The sequence below is a fragment of the Thunnus maccoyii genome, chromosome 17, assembly GCF_910596095.1.
Source record: "Thunnus maccoyii chromosome 17, fThuMac1.1, whole genome shotgun sequence".
Lineage (NCBI taxonomy): Eukaryota > Metazoa > Chordata > Actinopteri > Scombriformes > Scombridae > Thunnus > Thunnus maccoyii.
Window position 1 is genome coordinate 12,531,931 of NC_056549.1, and position 20,163 is coordinate 12,552,093.

General features: G+C 38.9%; 1 protein-coding gene across 2 annotated transcripts; it reads left to right on the plus strand.

The window, feature by feature from the left end:
• Positions 1 to 855: 855 nt before the first annotated feature.
• On the plus strand, positions 856 to 5,064 carry vrtn (vertebrae development associated). 2 transcript variants are annotated; one of them, XM_042390535.1, is made up of 4 exons: positions 856 to 1,091; positions 1,806 to 2,129; positions 2,361 to 2,965; positions 3,059 to 5,064. In XM_042390535.1, the coding sequence occupies exons 2-4, from the start codon at positions 1,818 to 1,820 to the stop codon at positions 4,128 to 4,130; spliced, it is 1,989 nt and encodes a 662-aa protein (XP_042246469.1). In that variant the 5' UTR covers positions 856 to 1,091; positions 1,806 to 1,817; the 3' UTR covers positions 4,131 to 5,064. The 2 variants fall into 2 exon arrangements, with proteins under 2 accessions (XP_042246469.1, XP_042246468.1); XM_042390534.1 differs by having other exon boundaries at positions 2,361 to 5,064.
• Positions 5,065 to 20,163: the final 15,099 nt, after the last annotated feature.

Consider the following 20,163-nt stretch of genomic DNA (forward strand, 5'->3'; position numbering starts at 1 on the left):
CAGTGAACTCAGGCACCAGCTTGTCTGCCAAGTGCTTGGAGTGGACGGATCAGTGGGGGCCAAATGCTGTCGTCCCCTGGTGTGTGAGTGTGTGTGTGTGTATGGGTAAAAAGCCATAGGATTCAGGTCTACAGTAGGGGCCCCTTGGGGGTTGGGGACAGTCACTGGGATTGTTGTGTGTGTGTGTGGAACAAAAGGCCTTGATTACTGAAATCCTGCAAAAGGCAGGAGAGGAGGTGTTAAAAGTGATACAGTGGAGAAACAAGCAGACCTGGAGCTGAGGAGCCTTCCTCTCCTCTCATAAACCTCATGTCCACACCCTGTCTGCACATTTCCACTCTAATCCACAAACTAGCCTTTATTCTGTCTCTACAGTGCAGTCTGGAGACCTAAATGCTTAATCAAAGTGGTAAAAGAAAGGGAAAGTTTATTGTTGAAAAAACTTCTGTTTTTCTATTGTGCAAATTAAAACTGAAAAATGTTTAACAAGCAAAAAAAGTTAACTACCCACCTTGTGTATTTTTGTGCAGCCTCATAAAAATAAAGATGGCTTATTTATGAGCCAAAAATGACCCTGGTTGCCCTTTGACGCCAAGAGCACTTGACAAATAACCTTGAAAGTGAACTGTTGACATCTTGCAGTTGGCTTTGACAAAGAAAAGCAAAAACGTGTTGATAAAACCCAAAGCACCGATACTTGTTAACCTACAGGGCTGCCTCTGTGTTCTTATGGCCCATGACACATTGGCTTTTGTTAACACTTCACATTGAAATTGACCCTGGCTGTAGTCTACTGGAGAAGGAGGAGGAGGAGGAGGGAAGAGGGGGGAGGGAGGGGAGGGGGTGTTTCTTGAGGCAAAGACAAAAAAGCGAATCGACGATTGACAATTTCCTGAAGGGAGGTGCTGCTTATCACTCCCAACATCTCCTGCGCTCACCGGAGGACAGGACACTCTGTGGAGCTCTGAGCTGCGCACACACAATGGACTGAAACTCCCGGACAGAGAGCAGTAGTCTATTGTCAGCTGTGAAACCCTCCGCCACAAATAAGTGACTTCCTTCGAGACACAATTTAGTCTCTGGACGTTCAGGTAGTAAAATAGTTGTTTTCGGTATTATTTGCGTTGCAATTAACGAGGAGCATTTTGTTATTTTTGTTATTGCGATACGCTTTGTATTCTTGTTACTAAAATAAGTGTTTGGAATTACAGAATCAGTCGTGGCGCAGCACAAATTAGGCCTTATTATTGTGCGTAATGACTTGGAATTAGGTCGGAATTATTTGTATTTAGTTTTGATTAAACCAAAAAGTCTTCTTTGCAATTACAAAGTCGTCTTGAAACATAATTATGATTTAATTCCACTGACTTCTGCTTAAATTTAATTTGTGTTAGGCCTAACCTCACACACCTATAATGCTACATTAAAAAAGGTTAGATTTGGGTCAATAAGGTGAGTAATAGAGACAAGTGTGATTTAAGTACCTCATGGATTAATGCAATTCTTGTGCAGGAATTAAGTGCAATAATTTAGGCACTGATGAAAAGTTTATTTGGTTCTAAGTCAAAGCTTCTTCAACAGCATTTTGATTAAGCAGCAGCAGCTGTTGTTGGTGTGTGAATCGACCAGAATAATCTACACAATCTAGTCTGCTGTTAACAGAATCATGAACAAAGCCCTTTCCTTGATGTTTCAGGATTTATTTCTGTACGCTTCTCAGAATCATTTGTTTTACAGACATCCCAAGCTTTCCTCTCCCACTTTGCTGCCTCTAACCATCTCTTCCTCTTCTTTCCTCCCTCCAGCTCTCATCAGATATGATTCAGAGGAACGAGGTTGTGCTGTCCGTTCTGGGGGAGCTCCAGGAGGCCACAGAGAACTCTGGCCTGGATGCTCTGACCAGAGCAGCCCTGGAGGTGGACCAGGTCCTTGCTCCCTTCCAGCTCCCCAGGACCCCCTGTCAGGATTTCCCTGAGTGGGAAGGCGTCGATGACATAGCTCACGGCCTGTACCCAGCCGATGCTCCCGGAGGCCTCCTGCCACTGAACTGCAAGGGAGAGGGCAACATGCTGTTTGATGCAGTCAGCATGTTATTAGTGGGCAACACTGGACTTAGCTTGGAGCTACAGGTGAGCAGTGATGGTTTATAGTGGAATTCACATTAGTACTTTTGCTGACACTGGTGCACATGCAGGGAGACTTAACTGCAGATCCTTATGCGTTAAATCAGAGTTATGAAGTTAGTGCTCCCTGAACAAAATGCTTTTTTGAAACACCTACACAGACTTTTCTTGCTGTTTATCTGGCTGCTGAATGATTGGGATATAGGAATGTTAATCTGTGAATACTGTCCCCAACAGGTACGGACAGTAGTGGAAATGGTGCTGTGGAAAAGATACTACCTATCTGGGATGATTGATTCAAAAATGATGCTCCAGGCTGTTCGCTTCAGCCTCTGTGCCGAGGAGTCTGAGGACATGCTGAACTTGCCTGTAACCGTCTTGGAGGCCATATTTGATGCAGATGTGAAAGCGTCCTGCTTTCCAGGCTCCTACGCCAACATGTGGCATGTGTATGCCCTGTCGTCTGTCCTACAGTTTAACATCTACTCCATCTACCCCATGTTCAACCTCAAGATCAGACCCTATTTCAACCGAGTCATACGCCCAAGGGCCTGGGCGAAAGACTCTGAGACACTAACCCTCCATATCATGTGGTCTGGCGAGCTGCAATCTGAATCCTTGTTCAGGCCCAACCATTTTGTTGCACTTGTCCAGACAAGTGACCTCACTATTGGAAGCCCTGACAGCGAGCAGAGGTCCTCACCCACCAAGAGTGAGGAGCTGCTGAACCAGGACTCGCAGCTTTCGTACCCCAATCTGAAGGACAAGTACAACATCACCAAGAGGACCTTCTACCGCTGGAAGAGGCAGACGCAGGAGCACTGCAAAAAGTCAGCAGCCAGGTATGAGGCAAAGCATTTCCTGCAGGCATGCTACTTGGAAGGTAAGCTTGTCCCCCTGCACCAGTTTAAAGAGTTTTTCCCTGAAATCTCAAGGTCGTCCTACTACAACTGGAAGCACGAGCTCCTGAAATCTGGAGGGAACTTCTCTACCTCATCTTCGACTGGAGAGATAAGTCCTGGAGAGAGCACAGAGCAGGAAGCCTGGTCTTCACCTGAAGCAAAGCAGTATGAGCCAGACCACCATGACAGCGTGGCCAGTATGTTTGGCCTCAGCCTTGGCAAGCTGGATATAGAACGGGCCCAGAATGTAGCTCATATGCAGGAAGCCAAGCGGTGTCTGCAAAATTGTATCGCCGTGAACACCTCCTTCCCATTTAGGATCTTCAAAAGAAATTTCCCGGGGATCTCCAGATCAACCTATTACAACTGGAGGAGAGAAGCAATGCTGTTCAACAGAGGTTACAAAACCAGTGCTGGTAGCAGTGAGGACAGCTCAGATGCTGACAAGAGCCAAAGTCCAAAAAGTCTCTCACCAGTCCTGCCGAACACCAACCAGCCTGTCATGCCCAGAATGAGGATCTGCAGGCGAAAACACAGAAGTTTCAGACTGGCATACATGAGTAAAAAACAGCTCAGAGATGCTGCAAAGCTGCATGTCCAGAAGTCAAAATGGTCCCTGACAAAGTTCAAGCTCAAGTTCCCATCTATGTCCCCCTGTTTCTACTGGCTGTGGCGGAGCAGTCAGAACCGCAACAGAAAGAAGATGACGGTCACCCAGAGTGTAGAGATCAACGTCCCTACAAGCCTGGTTAGCACCACTACAGAACCCAAGATAACAGAGATGAGGATGGATAGTCAGAATGTACTCCCATTTGTTGAGAGCCCTAAGTATCTAGAAAATTCCACCATGCCCTCCTTTGATGCCCCACATTCAAAGCACACCCTCCAAAGCAAGACGCCGATTGATGAGCAGATGTTTGCAATGGATGTTGTGGCTCTGGCCAACTTCAAGGCCAAGGCCAAGCTGTTCCTGCAGCAACGCTTCGAGGAGAAATCCTTCCCAACCTTTAAAGAATTCAGGTCTTACTTCCCTTTCACTCCACGCTCGACGTACTACATGTGGAAGCGAGCTTTGTATCATGGGGTGTCACTGGTTCATGGATAAACGCACAAGGTTTTATCCCCTTTAAATGGCTGTTCAGGAGCAAAATGAAAGCTTTGTTGAAAGAACTTCTTGACCCCAAAACTTAACTTTCACCTTTGTGCTACTGCATCCTGTTGTTAAATACTACCTACACATTGCTGCATTTGGACTTGTTTTCATGTTCTAAATAACTGTTGGCTTAGCCAGTGTAATTGAATCTAAATGCATTGTGTCCTCTGCCCCACCACCGCCACACATTCCTCCCCCCTGGACATTTGCACGTGTGTGAAAAGAAACTGAGTTGTGGGTCCGTTTAAACCCTGCATGTTGCCCTCCAGGCAAAAGGCAGTTCAAAGCTGCTGTTTAGTGGCATTTTGTTTGAAGCTGTTCCTTCTTCATTCTCTTTTAATCCCTGCTAAACATTGTACTCGGGGCCCCTTATTTTTCATTGTAGCATGATTGTTAATTCTTAAATGTATGCTTTTTGTTGATGCGTGTAATATTGATCTGGGAGATTATTGGTGGTTTAATGTTTTTTTGATTCTTTGAATGTAAAGAGCAGCCAGTATTTGTTTTCAGAGATGATTTACTCCTGCAAATGTCCTCTGTAATCAGGGTTCTAGTGCTTTTTGATATTTCTGCCTTTGGATTGTTGAATGTACTCACCTCATGGTTACACTTGGTGCGCCAAAGTTTCGGTGGTTATCTCAAGGTTTTGGCATTTTAATGACCTACTTTTAGAATGCCTCTTTTTCTTTTGATATTCGACACTATAAACTGTGAGTTTTGACACACTATATTTGCACTAAAATAGTTCTCATCACACTGTTGAATGTATTATCTTAACCTTGTGCACCTTCTGGTTAAGATCCCTAATTTTTCAACAATTCTATTTTTGAAAAATGTTGTCATGGTTTCTATACTTGAAAACTGAATATAAATGAAGATATTTTTATTTTTTGTACGATCCTTCATTTCAAAACTACCTATTTCCCTAAAATATTGGGAATGTTTGCCATTATAAGCTACTTTTGTCTACTATTTTTCAGCAAGTAAAACAAAGTTCCAGCTCCATATCTCTCCACACAGAAAAATGTATTTTGTAGGTAAATCTGCCACTGTAACAGCAGTTTGATTTCAGTTTACAGTTTTACTTGGTGTATTTATTTTTCTCATGCATTACATGTCTGAAATTGGTATCATTGATACCGGCAGCCTGCATTATGCCCAGTCAGTAGGTGAGGAAATATGTACTGTTAGGCTGTAAATCAATAAACTATCAACCAGTATCAACTTTTTGCTTCATTTTTGCATGATAAGTCCTCATATCATGGGCTATTTAATACAGCATTTTTGATGGTAGATATTGCACATGACCTCAGGAGGTGGTGCTTCTCTATGCCTGCAGTGCTCAGATATGTCGGCTCATTAACACAATCCATCCCTGACAAATTGTTCGTTTTATGCTCCATAACAGACAACTGTAAAACATCTGTAATTTTTTTTTCTGAATCAACTAGTTTCTATTCCAAGTCAGGGAGCTATTGTGATGCCAATCTTCTCTAAGCGCTTCTAATCTCATGCCCCATCAGTTACAGCTTTACACATGAAATTGTTTGCATTAGTAACAGAGAAACAAAGAGCAGACAAAGTTTAATCACTGTACAACCACAGACAAATGTGCAAACAAGCAGGTCAAACCAAGCCAGTGGCTAAAGAATAGCAATGATCTTTGAGACTGGTTTTCTCTCTGTCCAGCTATTGTGCTCATGCTAATGAGGGTAATGGTCAAGAGTGGGAGGGATGGAGTAGAGAGAGGGAGAGAGAGGAGGGGGTAATTGTATGCATGGGTATAGAGGTGTTTGAGATAAGGCCAAGAACACTCAAGACTTTGGGGGAGGGCTAGAGGTGCAGGGAGAAGGAAAGGGGGGATCTGTGATTTAGACTTGAATAGTTAAAAAAACAGGATTAGAACCATCACTTTGATCACAATGAATTTCACATTCAGTAACTTGTGATTAGTGTCTAAGAGTCTCTGAGGTAACTGGCCTTGGCATAAGGAAATATTTGATGAGTAGAACTTAAAGTAAAAATTCTTTTAGTAGACTTCCTTGTATTTTTTTATGCTTTTTTTTAAATGCTTTTCTATTGTATTACAACTGTATGTCCATGTATGTGAGCAAACCAATAAGAATCAACTAAAATAATCAGTTAACTTTTTGAGATGAGAGTTTTGGAACATTGTGGGGGGAAAAAAATCTCTTTACTTTATGTTTTGCATCATGTTGTTAACTTTAGCCTCTACTTGAGACTGAAGTGAGCTGATATTTTATCAGCTTGATTTCAGTGTCACTCCTTTTTCTTCCCACACATCAGCAAATGTCAGCTCTAGTTTCAGTCACATTTCATGGAATGTGCAGATGATCACTTCCTTTAACTTCCCCTTCCAATCAGATAAACTAAATTTTCTCACATTATGGTAGAATCTAAATTTTAATGTTTAACCAAAGTTGGATCTAACAGCTGAAGTAAAATGTTGTATTATGGACACATCATTTGTCATAAAACTGGAACACTTAATAAAAGTATCTGTGTTTTTTCGCTTAAATTAACATGAAAATATCACAAGTAATTAATGACATATTAAACTTTAAAGTTTATTTCACATTCAGTGAGTCATGTGATTATTGTCTAAGAGCCTCTGAGGTAATTGACCTTGGCATAAGCAAATATTTGATGAAGTCTTCGGTTGTTTCTTTGCTTGTGGGTCTGTTTGCCATCTCTGTCTTCATTACTGTATGATAGAAGGAAATCTCACTGGCACTGAGCTACTCTACATTGTTTATCTCAAAAATAGCATGAAAATAATGAGGGTTGGCAGGTGGGAGCTGAAGTCTTCAAGGATTAGCATACTGCTGTTGGTTCAGAAAGACAGAGCGATAAAGCAGAGAGGCATCTCAAGGATGCCAAATTTTCTCAGTAAACAAAACAGACCTGTGGGACTATTTAGGCTTGCGATTTGCTGCCAATTAACCTCTGATTGGAGCCAGAACTCAGAGGAACTCTGAATTTTGACCCTATTGTTGGCAAAGTGAAGAAGAGGAGAAGCTACAAAGTAAAACATTTCTGACCAAAAATTTTGGAAATCAGGTGACCGTTTCAGATCAATAAATGCACTCATAATGACCACACCACAAAACAATTAATGTCGAACAGGACAAAAGTATTTTCCGTACAATATATACAACTTACACATATTTACAGAGGACAGTTTAAGTACATCTTATATAAGGAATTATTCTAGTAAGTTCTTTTGTTTCAAACTTATACACATAAACAGACATGCTTGCGATTTGTCCACAAGGTGGCAGTGGTTTGCTTTATAAGATGGGCTCAGCGCTTTTGGTTGTCTCCATGAAAGGGCTTACTTCAGGCACACACTCTCTGAGTTGGACACAAAATCAATGTGTAACCGCACAGCTCAGGGTGTGCGGTTCAGATTTCTCTTGAGATAAGTCCATTAATAAACATAATCCAACACTACAGCCAGTAATGCATAAACCAGATAAGGTCTTGGAAACAAATTGTTTAATGACAGATTAAAGACTACAGGGAAAAAGACAAAGAAAAAAAAAGATGAGAGCACTTTAAGAGCTCCAGTCAAGGATTATTTTGTGCCACATCATACCAGAACACTTTGCAGATGTTTATTATGTGCTAATATTCCAAAACTAAAATAAGTTTGAATTTAATTTTATCCTCAAATGCCAGCAAAGCCACCAGGAGAACTAATTGCCTGTCTCATAAAACCCAGAAAACACCAGAATTTTTGTTCTCTGGTCCAAAATAAATAAATAAATAAATAAATAAATAAATAAATAAATAAATAAACAGAGATGTTTGATCATGCTGAATCAACTGAATACATTTTTCAGTGATGTCAATTAATTTTACTTATACATTGTTCAAGCCTAAATATACATTATTGTATCATGTACAAATAACAAACACGGCCAGCCATGTAAAGACACTCTTCAATCTGTTCTGAATTTTCTTTTAAAACACTTTTAACTTGTTGGACGTCAGTGGATGACTCATTGTCTGAGAGTGCCATTTTCCAAATAAACCACTCGACTTTCAATCATCACACAATCTAAATAATATCCATGTTTTTGTGATTACCAGCTGGCGAAGCTTAATGTGATTCAGCAACTTGTCACATGAGGTGACAAAAACAGAACACAGTGCATCTAAGGTTTTGCCAGCAGAGGCGGATGCATATTTCTTGGGGATTTTAAGTTTTGAAACACAAGCAAGTTAGCTGAGTTTCAACCAGGGCTCTCACACAGGGACAATGTGGCTATATTTGACTTAAAAATTAGGTTAATGTGAATTCATTTCTCTCAAGGTGCATGTTTGCTTGTGAAATGGGATTTTGAATTGTTCATGTCAGTCGGGGAGACAAGAAGCTTTTTGTGAATTTTCCATGAGTAATGTGCAATTTTTATGCTTAATTATGCATAATGTTGTGCCTGTGAGTATGCTCTGACCTTGAAGGCATGCAGGAGGATTTTGTTAATGCAAACCTGAGGAGGAAAGCATTAGTTAATTCAATAAGAAAGTATTATTTACTCATTGCTGCCTCATATTGCTCGAATCAATTTCCTCTAATATTTAATCTGATTTACTGTAGGTTTGCTGTTGTTGTTGCATCCAACACCTCCCATTTCATCTCTTCGCAAATAAACAAACACACTCTCTCACACTCTCACACTACAGCTTCTGATCAGAGACCTGCACTGACAAGTAAATCAATGAGTGACTTGTTTTTTCTGCGTCAATTGTTTCACTCTTTGTTTGCACCGAATCAATAATTCTGTGATGCTTTTTTGCTGATGAATGGACAAAGAGAGACAGAGAAAGTGCGTGTGTGTGTGAGGGAGAAAGGGTGGGGTGAGGGGGTGGGGTGGTGGGGTTGTCAGTGTATTAACAGAGCAGTTATTGCAGCTCTGATCCCAGTTGCTGTTAGTGCACCAGACCACATGTCGACAGATGGTAATCAAGGCTAAAGGTCAGATAAATAAGGGCCTTGATGGGTAATCCATGTTTGCGGTCACATAATCCTTTGTGTATGTTTGTTTTGTGGTCTTGTACAGTTCTACCACCTGTTCAGTTTTGATTCGACACAATCTGGTGAACGCCAGAGGCTTGATCTCTCAATGCACCATCCAAACTGTGAGTCAGAGAGCAGAACAGCCAGACTGCTAAGTTCAATAAGTTGGATATAAAGATAAGACGGTGGAGAGAATCTATCATCCATCTGTTCATCCATCCAATTACTTATCCATCTCAAGTTTTACTCTAGCATCTCTTTTGTAAAACCCCAGTGCAGTTAAGCAAGTAAGGAAATATTTATCATTGCTGTATCTATATTAGATGGTGATGTTATAGTGTAAGTAAGTGAATGCCTTATTTACTGATAAGGTCAAGCAGCTTGTTGACTGATGCAGTTGTCACTGGCAATGCATAATTATTGAGGAGTTTCGTATGTTAGCATCGTTATTCAAAAGGTTCTCTTCCAGATTTCTTAACAGTTTCATGATAGGATAATTTTAAAAAACTTTCTAACATGCATAGGCAGATGTTCTACAGGGCATCCCATCTAATTGCTAATGACTAATGCAAATATACCATTATCTCCGTCATCTCCTCCCTTGCTGCCTGTAGCTACATTTTGCAGATCACTTTGTATTGTCTTCAATTTCCTGTCTTTTCTTGGAATACTGTAATCACAGGGTAACCCAATGTTAATCTCCGTCTCTATAAGTGCAAGTCAATGAAAGCTAAAGGGTTGTAAACTCATTTTGAGAAAAGAATACTCTGATTTCCTTTTAAGGTTTTACTACACCACAAGGTTGATTTCCAATTTGTGCCAAATATTTAGTATAGACATGGCTAAGGATGTACCTAGCTAGCTACTCTCCATCTAGCCTACATATAAAACCAACTTAGAAAATACAGTCTACATACATGATGCATCCTTAATAATATTTAATCCATACATTTGTTTTAATTGCAAAAAAGCTTTGGACTATGGGAACTATGTCACAAATTGTAGTAGGATTGCAGCAAGGTTGCAGCTTAGACGGCGCTGACCCAAACAATCTAAGGGGGGTGTGACTGAGCAAACTAGTGAGTAGTACTGTACCAAAATCAACTCAATGGAATAATGTCAGCTACAACAACTACAACATGTTTTTAAGGGTGCTTTATTTTCCTAATGGTCAGTCTACATAAAGGATACATTACTTCTACCATAACAGAAAGTTTACTCCATTGTAAGGGCATCTTATAGCTCACAGTATCTCATGTTCTTTACTGGAAGGGCACTTCACCATGTTTTTTCTTTCATTGAAAGGGCACCCAATTCTGCACTTCAGTATGTTTGACTTAGGGGAATCCTAAATGGCACTTTTTTATAATTTTTTTCACTAGAAGGGCAGCCATACAACCTCCTGCTCACCCCATTACAACAGCAACTCATAGGGCGCTACAATACATCTTGTGGGGGTTCTTTAAAGGGCACTATTACATTTTCTTCCACTAAAAGGGCACTCATAAGGGCACTTTATCCTGATTTACCCATAACTAAGACAGCTATTACAGAACTTAGGTATGTTTTCTCCTTGTGTGGGCACCTTAGAGGGCACTTTTGCAGTATTTTTTGTCCTTGGGGGCACCAGGTCTGCCAGTGTTGCTTTGCCATGTCATGGCTCAGTAAAGCCTGGTCACTGGATAATGTGCTTAGTGTTGGCTATCCACCCTATCCATCATTTGATGGTATGAGGCCTGGCAAGTAGATGCCTTTTGCTAGCATGAGGCATGTCAGAGACTGATGTTGGCCCAACAGTTTTACCTTGCTTTGCAGGGTAGTGTGAGCAGGTGCAGGTAAAGAGGGGGATAGTTCTTGGATGCTGGAACATACTCAAGTGAAAGACTGCCTACTTGATGACCATGTCTGCACTCTTTCACTCAAATACAACTTAATTTTGAAACCAAAAAGTGTAACGTCAGAACTGTTTTCACCGAAACCTCACCTGGTTACACAATGATTGTACCTCATTATCTTCAATCTTATCTTGGCAGCTTGTTATGACGCCCTACCTACTATCTGTGCAATGTTTTTCGATTGTTAAATACTGTGAAACAGGCAGAATACAAACTTAAACTCTCTCTTTGTATAAGCATGTCTATTGCATGATGACATGCACTTGCCCTCAGCTTCCTACAGGGCTTGATGTTACTATGCCCTTCTGTGTGAGAGCTGAAAGCCAGATAACCCTGCTTGTCAAAATGATGGGAAAACTATCCTCCATATCCACTGCTAATGCCCTCTTTTGATTCCCCGTGTTAATAAGAGAGCCTTATTAGTAACCTCAACCTCACCAAATGAACCTCCCATAATGATCATGTGGGCTCTATTGTGAGCTGGTGCGTGTAAGCGCAGCTGTTGGTTCCCCTAATGGCTAATGTCCAGTGTTGTGATTAAAAGCACTGTGACCATGAACCATGAACTCATTTCAGCATGAGCTATTGTCTGCAGAATGAGAAGATAAGAGCTAATTGCTAGATTTTGTTTCAGCACAAGAAAAGAAGAGCGACGTATGGGGGAATAACTATGAAGTAGGGACAGGAAATTAGAGTTTGGGTAATAACTGGCTGTCTCCATTTGTAACTCCCAGCAAACATTTTAAATGGGAGCTTTTGCATTTGTGACAGCAGACTTTTGATTGCCAATGTCTACACAATTTCATACTCGTTAATATTACTCCCTTTATAATGGAAAGTATAAAGAATGTGAAATAATCCAGAAAAATACAGATTTCTTGTCTTTATGAAATGAGAGGACTTGCCACGCGAGAGTTTAAATGTCTTGAACTGTCGTTGCTGTACTCCCACTCTACACAGCTGCAAGTTATAGAAGATGTAATCCTATTAAAGGGTTAAACAGACACATACTCATCATTTGATTTAGGAGCCTGCTGATATGTCTTCAAATAACCCGGCTTTATCACTTCTGCTCTTTCAGGTTTCACCTTCAAAGATGATAGAGTTCTTCTTCCGGAGTGTATGGAGCGAAGGTCAAGTACCTGAACAACAAGAACAGATGTTTTCAGGTAGTCGATAGTGATGTGTGCTTTTCTGAGATCAGCCTATTCTACCATAAAGCAGTAAAATGAAACAGTGTAACAATAAATGTACTTCATATGAAATTGTGCAGCAGCATTTCAGACGAAATGGAATACTTTGTAAATCCGACTTGAGTTGCATGAATCAAATCATCCCTTGTGTCGATTTAAGTCCTTTGCTGAGTGTATTAAGTGGAATTATTGCAGCTGTTTTAGTCATACAAAGTCTCATCTTCAGTCAGACGGCTTCAGGGTTGTAATAATTAAAGAAATTTACCGAACTAAGAAGATCTTAGATGTGTGCTTGGGGAAATACATTTTACCTACAAGCTCAGCCCTCTACAGTGCAAGCTGTCTTGTGCGAACTTGATTCCTAAAATTATGTGTGATGCTGTGTGTGTGTATGTGGAGGATTTCTACAGTTCGCACACACACAAATTTATGGGTTATTTATACTCATAAAAAATTGATTATTTTGAGGGGAATACTTCTATATTCCCTGCAAAATAATCCATAACCAAGCAATTATTGGTCTACTTTATAAACTAATTGATCCAAAGAGATTAGAAGAACATTAACATTGAGTCAAGGTCTTTTTTCTCTTTTGCTAATAATTGAAAAAAAGGTTTTTACAAAGACTTTTCATTAACACTACAAAAAAAGGTAATCTCATATGCATATTGTCCTTAAAATGAGAAAATAGATAATCTATACTTCATTTTTCATTTCATGTAATTAAGTCAGTTTTAATTAGGACATTTATATTTAATCTAAAATCTTTACTAATTAACAGAGGCATCTATATCAAGTAAAAGTCATCTTCGAGGTCGATAAACTTTGACTTGTGCACTAGACGGTAAAGAGGTTATTGTATGATAGACTATTAATTCAATAGGATCAGGAAATACAGTTAGAAGTACAAAGGGGCAGTTAAAAGAGGAAAACACACATTTATTCCACCTGTGGTGTCCTTAATTCAGCACTGAACCTTGTCTAAACATCTATCAAAACATCATCTTATGCCTTTGTTTGTCTAGTATATTAACTGTGTATCCATGCTCACTTTCTTCTACTATTACTATTGCCAGCAGGCTGTGAAATTATAGATGATATAATACTGCAGCTCTAATAAGCATAAACATATACTGATGAAAATATGAGAAAATTAGATATACCTTAGAAGTACTTGTATGGTCTGTGTGTGTGCTGGAGCAAAGGCTGGTCCCCCTCACCAGGCTGAATTATAGCTGTGTCACTTCCAATCAGGTCTGTAATATTTCACACAAAGGCAGAGGAGTCCCAAATCCCTCTGTCTGAGTGCATTTGTTCATCTGCCTGCTCTAAAAGCAGAACTCTTTGATTGTATCTAGAGAATTGGACCCTATTGTTTCTTAAAATCACTAAGGAGGAAAAAAGACTTAAACTTTTCCATGTAATACAGGTAGATATAAATAAGATATTACCCTTAGGAGAAGCCTCTGATGTTTCTGATGTATTAAAAATGTGCTTTTGGAATGGAGATTTCACTCCATTCAGTTCTGGGCAGAAGTTGTAGGTGCTGATGAGGTGTGGTCTCAAAGTATTAAAAGATAAAAGTCAGGGTTCCTGTTGGTTACGACACATGCTGAGCAGATAACGGATTTGTCTATATGGAGATCAGGGTAACTTGATATTTTAATGTGAAGAGAAAGTAAAGGATGGTTTGTGTAGATAATGAAGACACTGGGGCTAGCCCGAGTTTGCCGCATCAGCAAATCAGTGAAGAGTTTCATTGACTTCTTGTTCTGCAAGCCAGTGGGATTGGCATTGGGTTCAAAGGAGAGCAAAAATGATGGTCACACAACTAAAATCTACTGTTATTCTCCTTTTCCACTCACTGTTGGACTCACCAAATCATTTGGCTCAAACTATATGCTATCTGAAGCGAACTAAAGAGAAGGAACTAATTGATGCTATATACAATTTTAAGAGTAACAAATCCACTGATTGTATTGACCAGTCACTCCAAACAGGCATATTTCCCAACAAAATGAAAATAGTAAAGGTCATTCCTATCTATAAAAATGGAGATAGGCACTTTTTCTCAAACTGTAGACCAGTTTCTCTCCGTCCTCAGTTCTTGAAAATTTTATAAGAACTTTTTGTTCAAAGCCTTGATCATTTCATAGAAAAACACAACTTATTGATTGAACATCAATATGGTTTTAGATCTAATCAATCCACCGCAGCAACAGTGATGAAACTGAAATATCCACAGCAATAGAAAATATGGAATGTACTGTATAGGTTTTCATAGATTTAAAAAAGGCATTTGACACTATTGATCATAGATTATTAATGAGGAAAGTCGAAAGATATGGTATTAGAGGGGTAGCATACTTATGGCTTAGTAACTATCTTGATAATAGACATGAGTATGTGCAAATAAACAATAATAAATCTGACCTGCTGAGGGTCACCTGTGGGGTTCCACAAGGTTCAGTTCTGGGTCCAAAGTTGTTTATATTGTATATTAATGATATTTGCAACATGTCCAAATTGCTAAAGTTTGTTTTGTTCGCAGGTGATACAAATTAATTTTGTTCTGGTAAACATTTGGAGCAACCTCTGGATTCAGTGGAAAGGGAATTGAAAACTTAACTTAAAACTTAACTATTATTAAGTTGTTATTATATTTAAATAAAACTACATTTTTACTACGTTCTTTTATAGTTCATACATTACCTACTGTGTGGAGGTTTGGTGAAACACAAAGAAAACAATTACACATCCAAATTTTATGCTATAGAAGGGAGCTATAAGAATTGTAAACAGAGCTGACTATCATAAACCAACAAACATATTATTTTTAAATGCTCTCAAATTTATAGATTTGGGGGCTTTAAAACTGCACAATTAGTGTATAAAGTAAAAAATAAGACTGGATCCAGAAGTTGTTTCAAAAGAGAGTGAGTCAGTATGAACTAAGAGGATTTTGCATGTTTACAAAAACAAAGATTAGAACAAATGCAAAACAAAGATATATATCAGTCAAAGGATTTGGCTGATAAACTTAATTTGTGGAATAGTTTTGAAAAGGAAATAAAAATGTGTAATACACTTCATAGATTAAAAAATATATTTAAAAATAAAATGATTACACATATAAACTGTGGTATGAACACCAGTGTGTATATGAATTTTGTTTGGGACTTTTGGGTATATATAATTTACATATATAAAAATACATATATAAAACATATATATATATATATATATATATATATATATATATATAGTCTTTGTCTTATTTTCCTTCTTCTTTTCTTTTTTTTCATTTTCAATGAATAAATCTAAAGGGATCTTTACAAAATAATGGATGTAAAAAGGGAAGCTGTAATAAGCTAAGGTTCAGCCTGCATCTTTTTGGTTAATATAAACTTGTTTTGGTTTGTCAGTGCTTCATAAGTAATGACTTATTATTATTCATTTATTTACATGTGTATTTGAGTTGTATAAGTTGAAAATTACCAAAATAAACTAAACTAAACTTTACTATACGGCACAAACTGCCACAGAACGAAAAAGTGTTCACTGCTTAGCCTCATCTAAAAGTCATGAGAAATGAACAGCAGCTGCTTCTAGTCCATCAATATCCTCAGTTATGTCATCACCCGTAATTGATCTGCAATAATTATTGGAAGGAAAAGAAATACTAAATTAATAAGGGTTCACTGAGGATTTTGAATGACTAAAAATGTAACATTTGATGGAAAACACTCCCCTATTCTGTAGTGGTTTGTTGTAAAAGTGCATAGTTCAGAGAGGTGACTTCACATTTCAGTTGTTTGTTCAGAATGCAGTCAGCATGTTGCTGCTCTAATGTAGCACCTGTTTGTTGGGTCTGGTACACTCGCTGAGAAATATGGCCCAGTAAACAAGCAAACTGTAATTTTCCTGGCTTGCCAGCTGCCGCACAGATTGTAGGCCCGTGTACGAACATACAGAGTGAGGTGGATTTAATGCAGGAAGCAGCATGATAGCGGAGAGCTCAAAAGGTGGGATGGGCAAATAGACGTGGCGAATAGATCTTAAAATAGATCTGAAACAAACTGAACCAACCAACAAAGTCAAAGCCGAAGGATCCCTCAGTTTACCTTCCTGCTGATGTTGACTTTTATACAGAGTGTTGACTGACTGATATTTCTGGCCAAAAGTAAATAAAGTGAATTTTATGTACCATTAAAGTATATAGAAAACCGTAGCATGGACACATTTCTTTTTAAAGTTTTTGATTTGAGGCCTACTTGTCTCACACATAAAAACTCCTGGTACTCAGCAGTACAAGGCTGCACAGTGGAAAGTATCATACTGTGTATATCTCTGGGACGCAGTTTTCTCTGTGTTTTCTCTAACACTGAATCTTGGTTTCCCCATGAGCACTGCTGGACAGTAATTGTTTTTTTTATGTATTTTACAAAGGATGTATGCCATGTCTGGACTATGTTTTGGATTGCTTTCTTTCTTCATAGTGTGTATGTTTCTTTTACTGTGTATGTCAAGTTTTGTGCCCACACTGCAAACCAATTTCCCTCCGGAATAATAATAAAGTGAATCTAATCTAATCTAATTCAAACCATATTTAGTTTAACCTTGAAAATGCATCACAATTGTATTTTTAATGATCTACTGTACACTCCCATTTACAGCTATATCCAAAGCAATCATATGCAGTATGTGGCTATTTGAGTTGAAAATCTATTACTTATTTTCTGTATAAGTATTACTATACACTATAGCTCCAAGTGAAGTGGAGAAAACATTGAAGAGGAGAGAGTCGCTTTGTTTTCATTAACTGTAAATTAAATGGCATTTCCCCTGTGGGCTGGAACTTCAATCTGTCCTGATTTATTAGCTTTGGAGACAAACTCTGGGAGCCGTGCACCAGATGACCAACTGATCCCCTGGGCCAGGTCCTACATTTGAAGCTAGCGGCTGTAGCAGAGCTACGCTGCCATGTGTCCTATCTGAATGGGTCTTATCTGTCAGGAGAATATTGACTGCATTACTCATTATCAACCAAGAGTGTCTCTGCTGGTAAACTCACACTCAATGAAGTCAGCTATCAAAAGCAATACTCAAGAGAGTGTGTGGCCACAACCAGATGATCCCAGTGCAATCATACCTCTCTGTCTCTCTTTCTTTCTCTTAAATAATCTGTCTCTGTCTGTCTCTCCTTCTGTGGCTTTATAGCTTTTTAATCAAGTCTTCTCACTCCCTCACTTCTCTTAGAGGCGGAAGGCAAGGGAAAACAAGATAAGAGCATCAACTTCAGGGCCTTCAGAAACCAAGTTATCACTTTGCTCCAATAAAGATGATTCAAAGGAAGAAAAATAATAAACACACGAAGCAAGCCTTTACATGTAATATACTTTGAGAGCATGAAATTGTTTAGTATTGACTGGCAAGGAGCTAATAGGTTGAACTCTAAATTTTGAGCAAATACAACCTTAAAGGTAAAATTTGGGCAAATACACTTATTTTCTTTCTTACTGAGAAATATATGAGAGGATCAACACTACTGCCTGTTAAATATAATGCTAGAGCCAGAATCCAGTTAGCTTAGCTTAGCATAAAGACTGGCAACGGGGGGGGGAAATTGCTAGTCCTGTAACAAAAGCAGCCTTCCAGCACCTCTAAACTTCACTAATGAACACAATTCATCTTATTTGTTTTATTTGTCTGTAGATTTTCTTAAAATGAGACAGAGCCGTCTCTCAGTTTCCAGTCATTGTGCTAAGCTAAGCTAACTGGCTGCTGGCTGCAGCCTTATATTTACCGTACAAACATAAGAATGGTATAGAGGAAAGTGTATTTCTGCAAATGTTGAACTACTGTTTAAGCAATTGCAATTATACTGTTTTATAGTACATGTCATTAGTTAGCAAAAACTTTCTTTCTACGCTCCCTGGGATCTAACTCAGAGTACTTTTTAAGCACTGTATTGTTTTCTCTGCCTTTCAAAAGTCTTTCCTAAAATCCCTTTGTTCAGCTTTTGATAAAGACATGACACATTTAGAATCTGATCCTTAATGGAATGTAATACCTCTGTTGCCTGTATTTATATCCTGATTTCCCCACAGAAATCACTGAACATCCATCTCGCCTTTTGTTGTCTTTTACCTGTTGAACTAAATAAGCAGTCAATTCTGGGAAGTGTGCCATGAGGTGCTCTCAGGAATTTCAAACACAATAAACAGGGTAAAGTTTCCTTTCATTTAGTTTGTTTTCTGTCTCATGACTATTCCTATCGGGTGCCTTTGTTCACACCGAGAAAGTATGATTTATTTGTGCTGCTGCATATCCACCAAGGCATCGTCATCTTCCAAACAACAGTGCGGAAGAACAAAGAAATGGCTTGAAATACATACCAATAAAAAAGAAAAACAGTAATGACTTTGGCTGTCAAATGAGTCTATTTTTTTTTTTATTATCGTCACGAAGTCTGAACTTCAAAGAACTATCAGATTCCACTGTCTGAACTAAAAGATGCTAAGTCGCCATGAATAGCATCCTCCAAATGTCACTGAGGACGGTGCGGAGAGATAGGCCTACATACAAAGCTGCAGAGCGTATCAAAAGAGAATGGTAAAGGAGTCTATTGTTACAATTCGAGCTACAATATAGGCCGTCACAATGCCTACTCATGAGTAAACCAAACAACCAAAAGGAATAAGAGGATGTATGAAAGAGAGGCAGAAGCCTCCTTTCCTCATCCACTCCACAAAGCCTCCCTTTATCCTTCTCACAGTAAAAAAATGGGGAAGATTTTGAAAATGTTCCCATCTTCCTCCAGTCACAGTGATGCCTTCTGCTCTTTCAGGATAACAGCTTTGCCTGAACTCATTGCAGAGTCATATGACATGACTTGATACGATACAACTACAATACAATAATTATTTTCTATTTATGAGACATGCTATGTTTCATATCGTATTGGAGTGTTATGTGGTGCAAGAGGCAAACACAACGCTATTAAAGAATACAGATGTCTTGGTGTTTCAGTGGTTTGCTCTTTTGCCTTACAGTATGCTAGCTGGGTGTTTTGCATGTTCTCTGGGGATTTCAGTCCAGAGCAGGACTTATTCCTCAGCTGCTTCAATACAACACAATATTCTAGTGTAATTGACCCACTATAATTTCCTTTCTTTTTTGTGTAATTGCAGGAGAAATGTATATTTGAAATATAACACTTTGGCATAGTCTGTGGGCCATGACTCAGGCCCAAGCATATGATAATTGTATGTTTCTGTACATGCTTAATTTGATTACCAGCACTTCTTCCCTTTGATGACCTGTTCCTAAGGGAAGACATGTAAATGTGAGTCAGGGCGTGTGTAGGTATGACAATGATACATCAGGCCAATACATATGATAGTTAATTGTTTACTTTAAAGGTATATAAGTACAGGTACTTGTGAAGATGACTGCTGTTAGGTTTCAAATGCACAGAACTGAAATGCAATTACCATATGCATTGCTACCATTTTCTTGTGCATTGTGAATGCAATGAAATCTGGACTATGCAGACAATAATAATTAGGTGGCCACATAGAGAGAGCTGGGTTGAGATTTTTTTTTTTTTTTTTTTTTTGCCAAGACACTAGGGAACACCCTACTCTTTGCTATGAATGCCACAGGATCTTTAATGACCACAGTGAGTCAGAACCTCGTTTAACTTGTCATCTGAATGACAACCACAACAACATTTCCTTTGAATCTGTGTGCATTTAGGGAGCTGTTTCAGCAGATGGATTTTTTTCCAAATGGGCAGCAATTGATTCACAATCACTGCATTCACCCAATGCGGAAATTTCTTTCCAAAG

What these genes read in the sequence shown, in the direction of transcription:
- vrtn (XM_042390534.1), top strand. Translation starts at nt 1,818, where the DNA reads ATGATTCAGAGGAACGAGGTTGTGCTGTCCGTTCTGGGGGAGCTCCAG. An exon ending in GACTTAGCTTGGAGCTACAG is followed by an intron (nt 2,130 to 2,360) that starts GTGAGCAGTGAT and finishes TGTCCCCAACAG; the next exon opens with GTACGGACAGTAGTGGAAAT.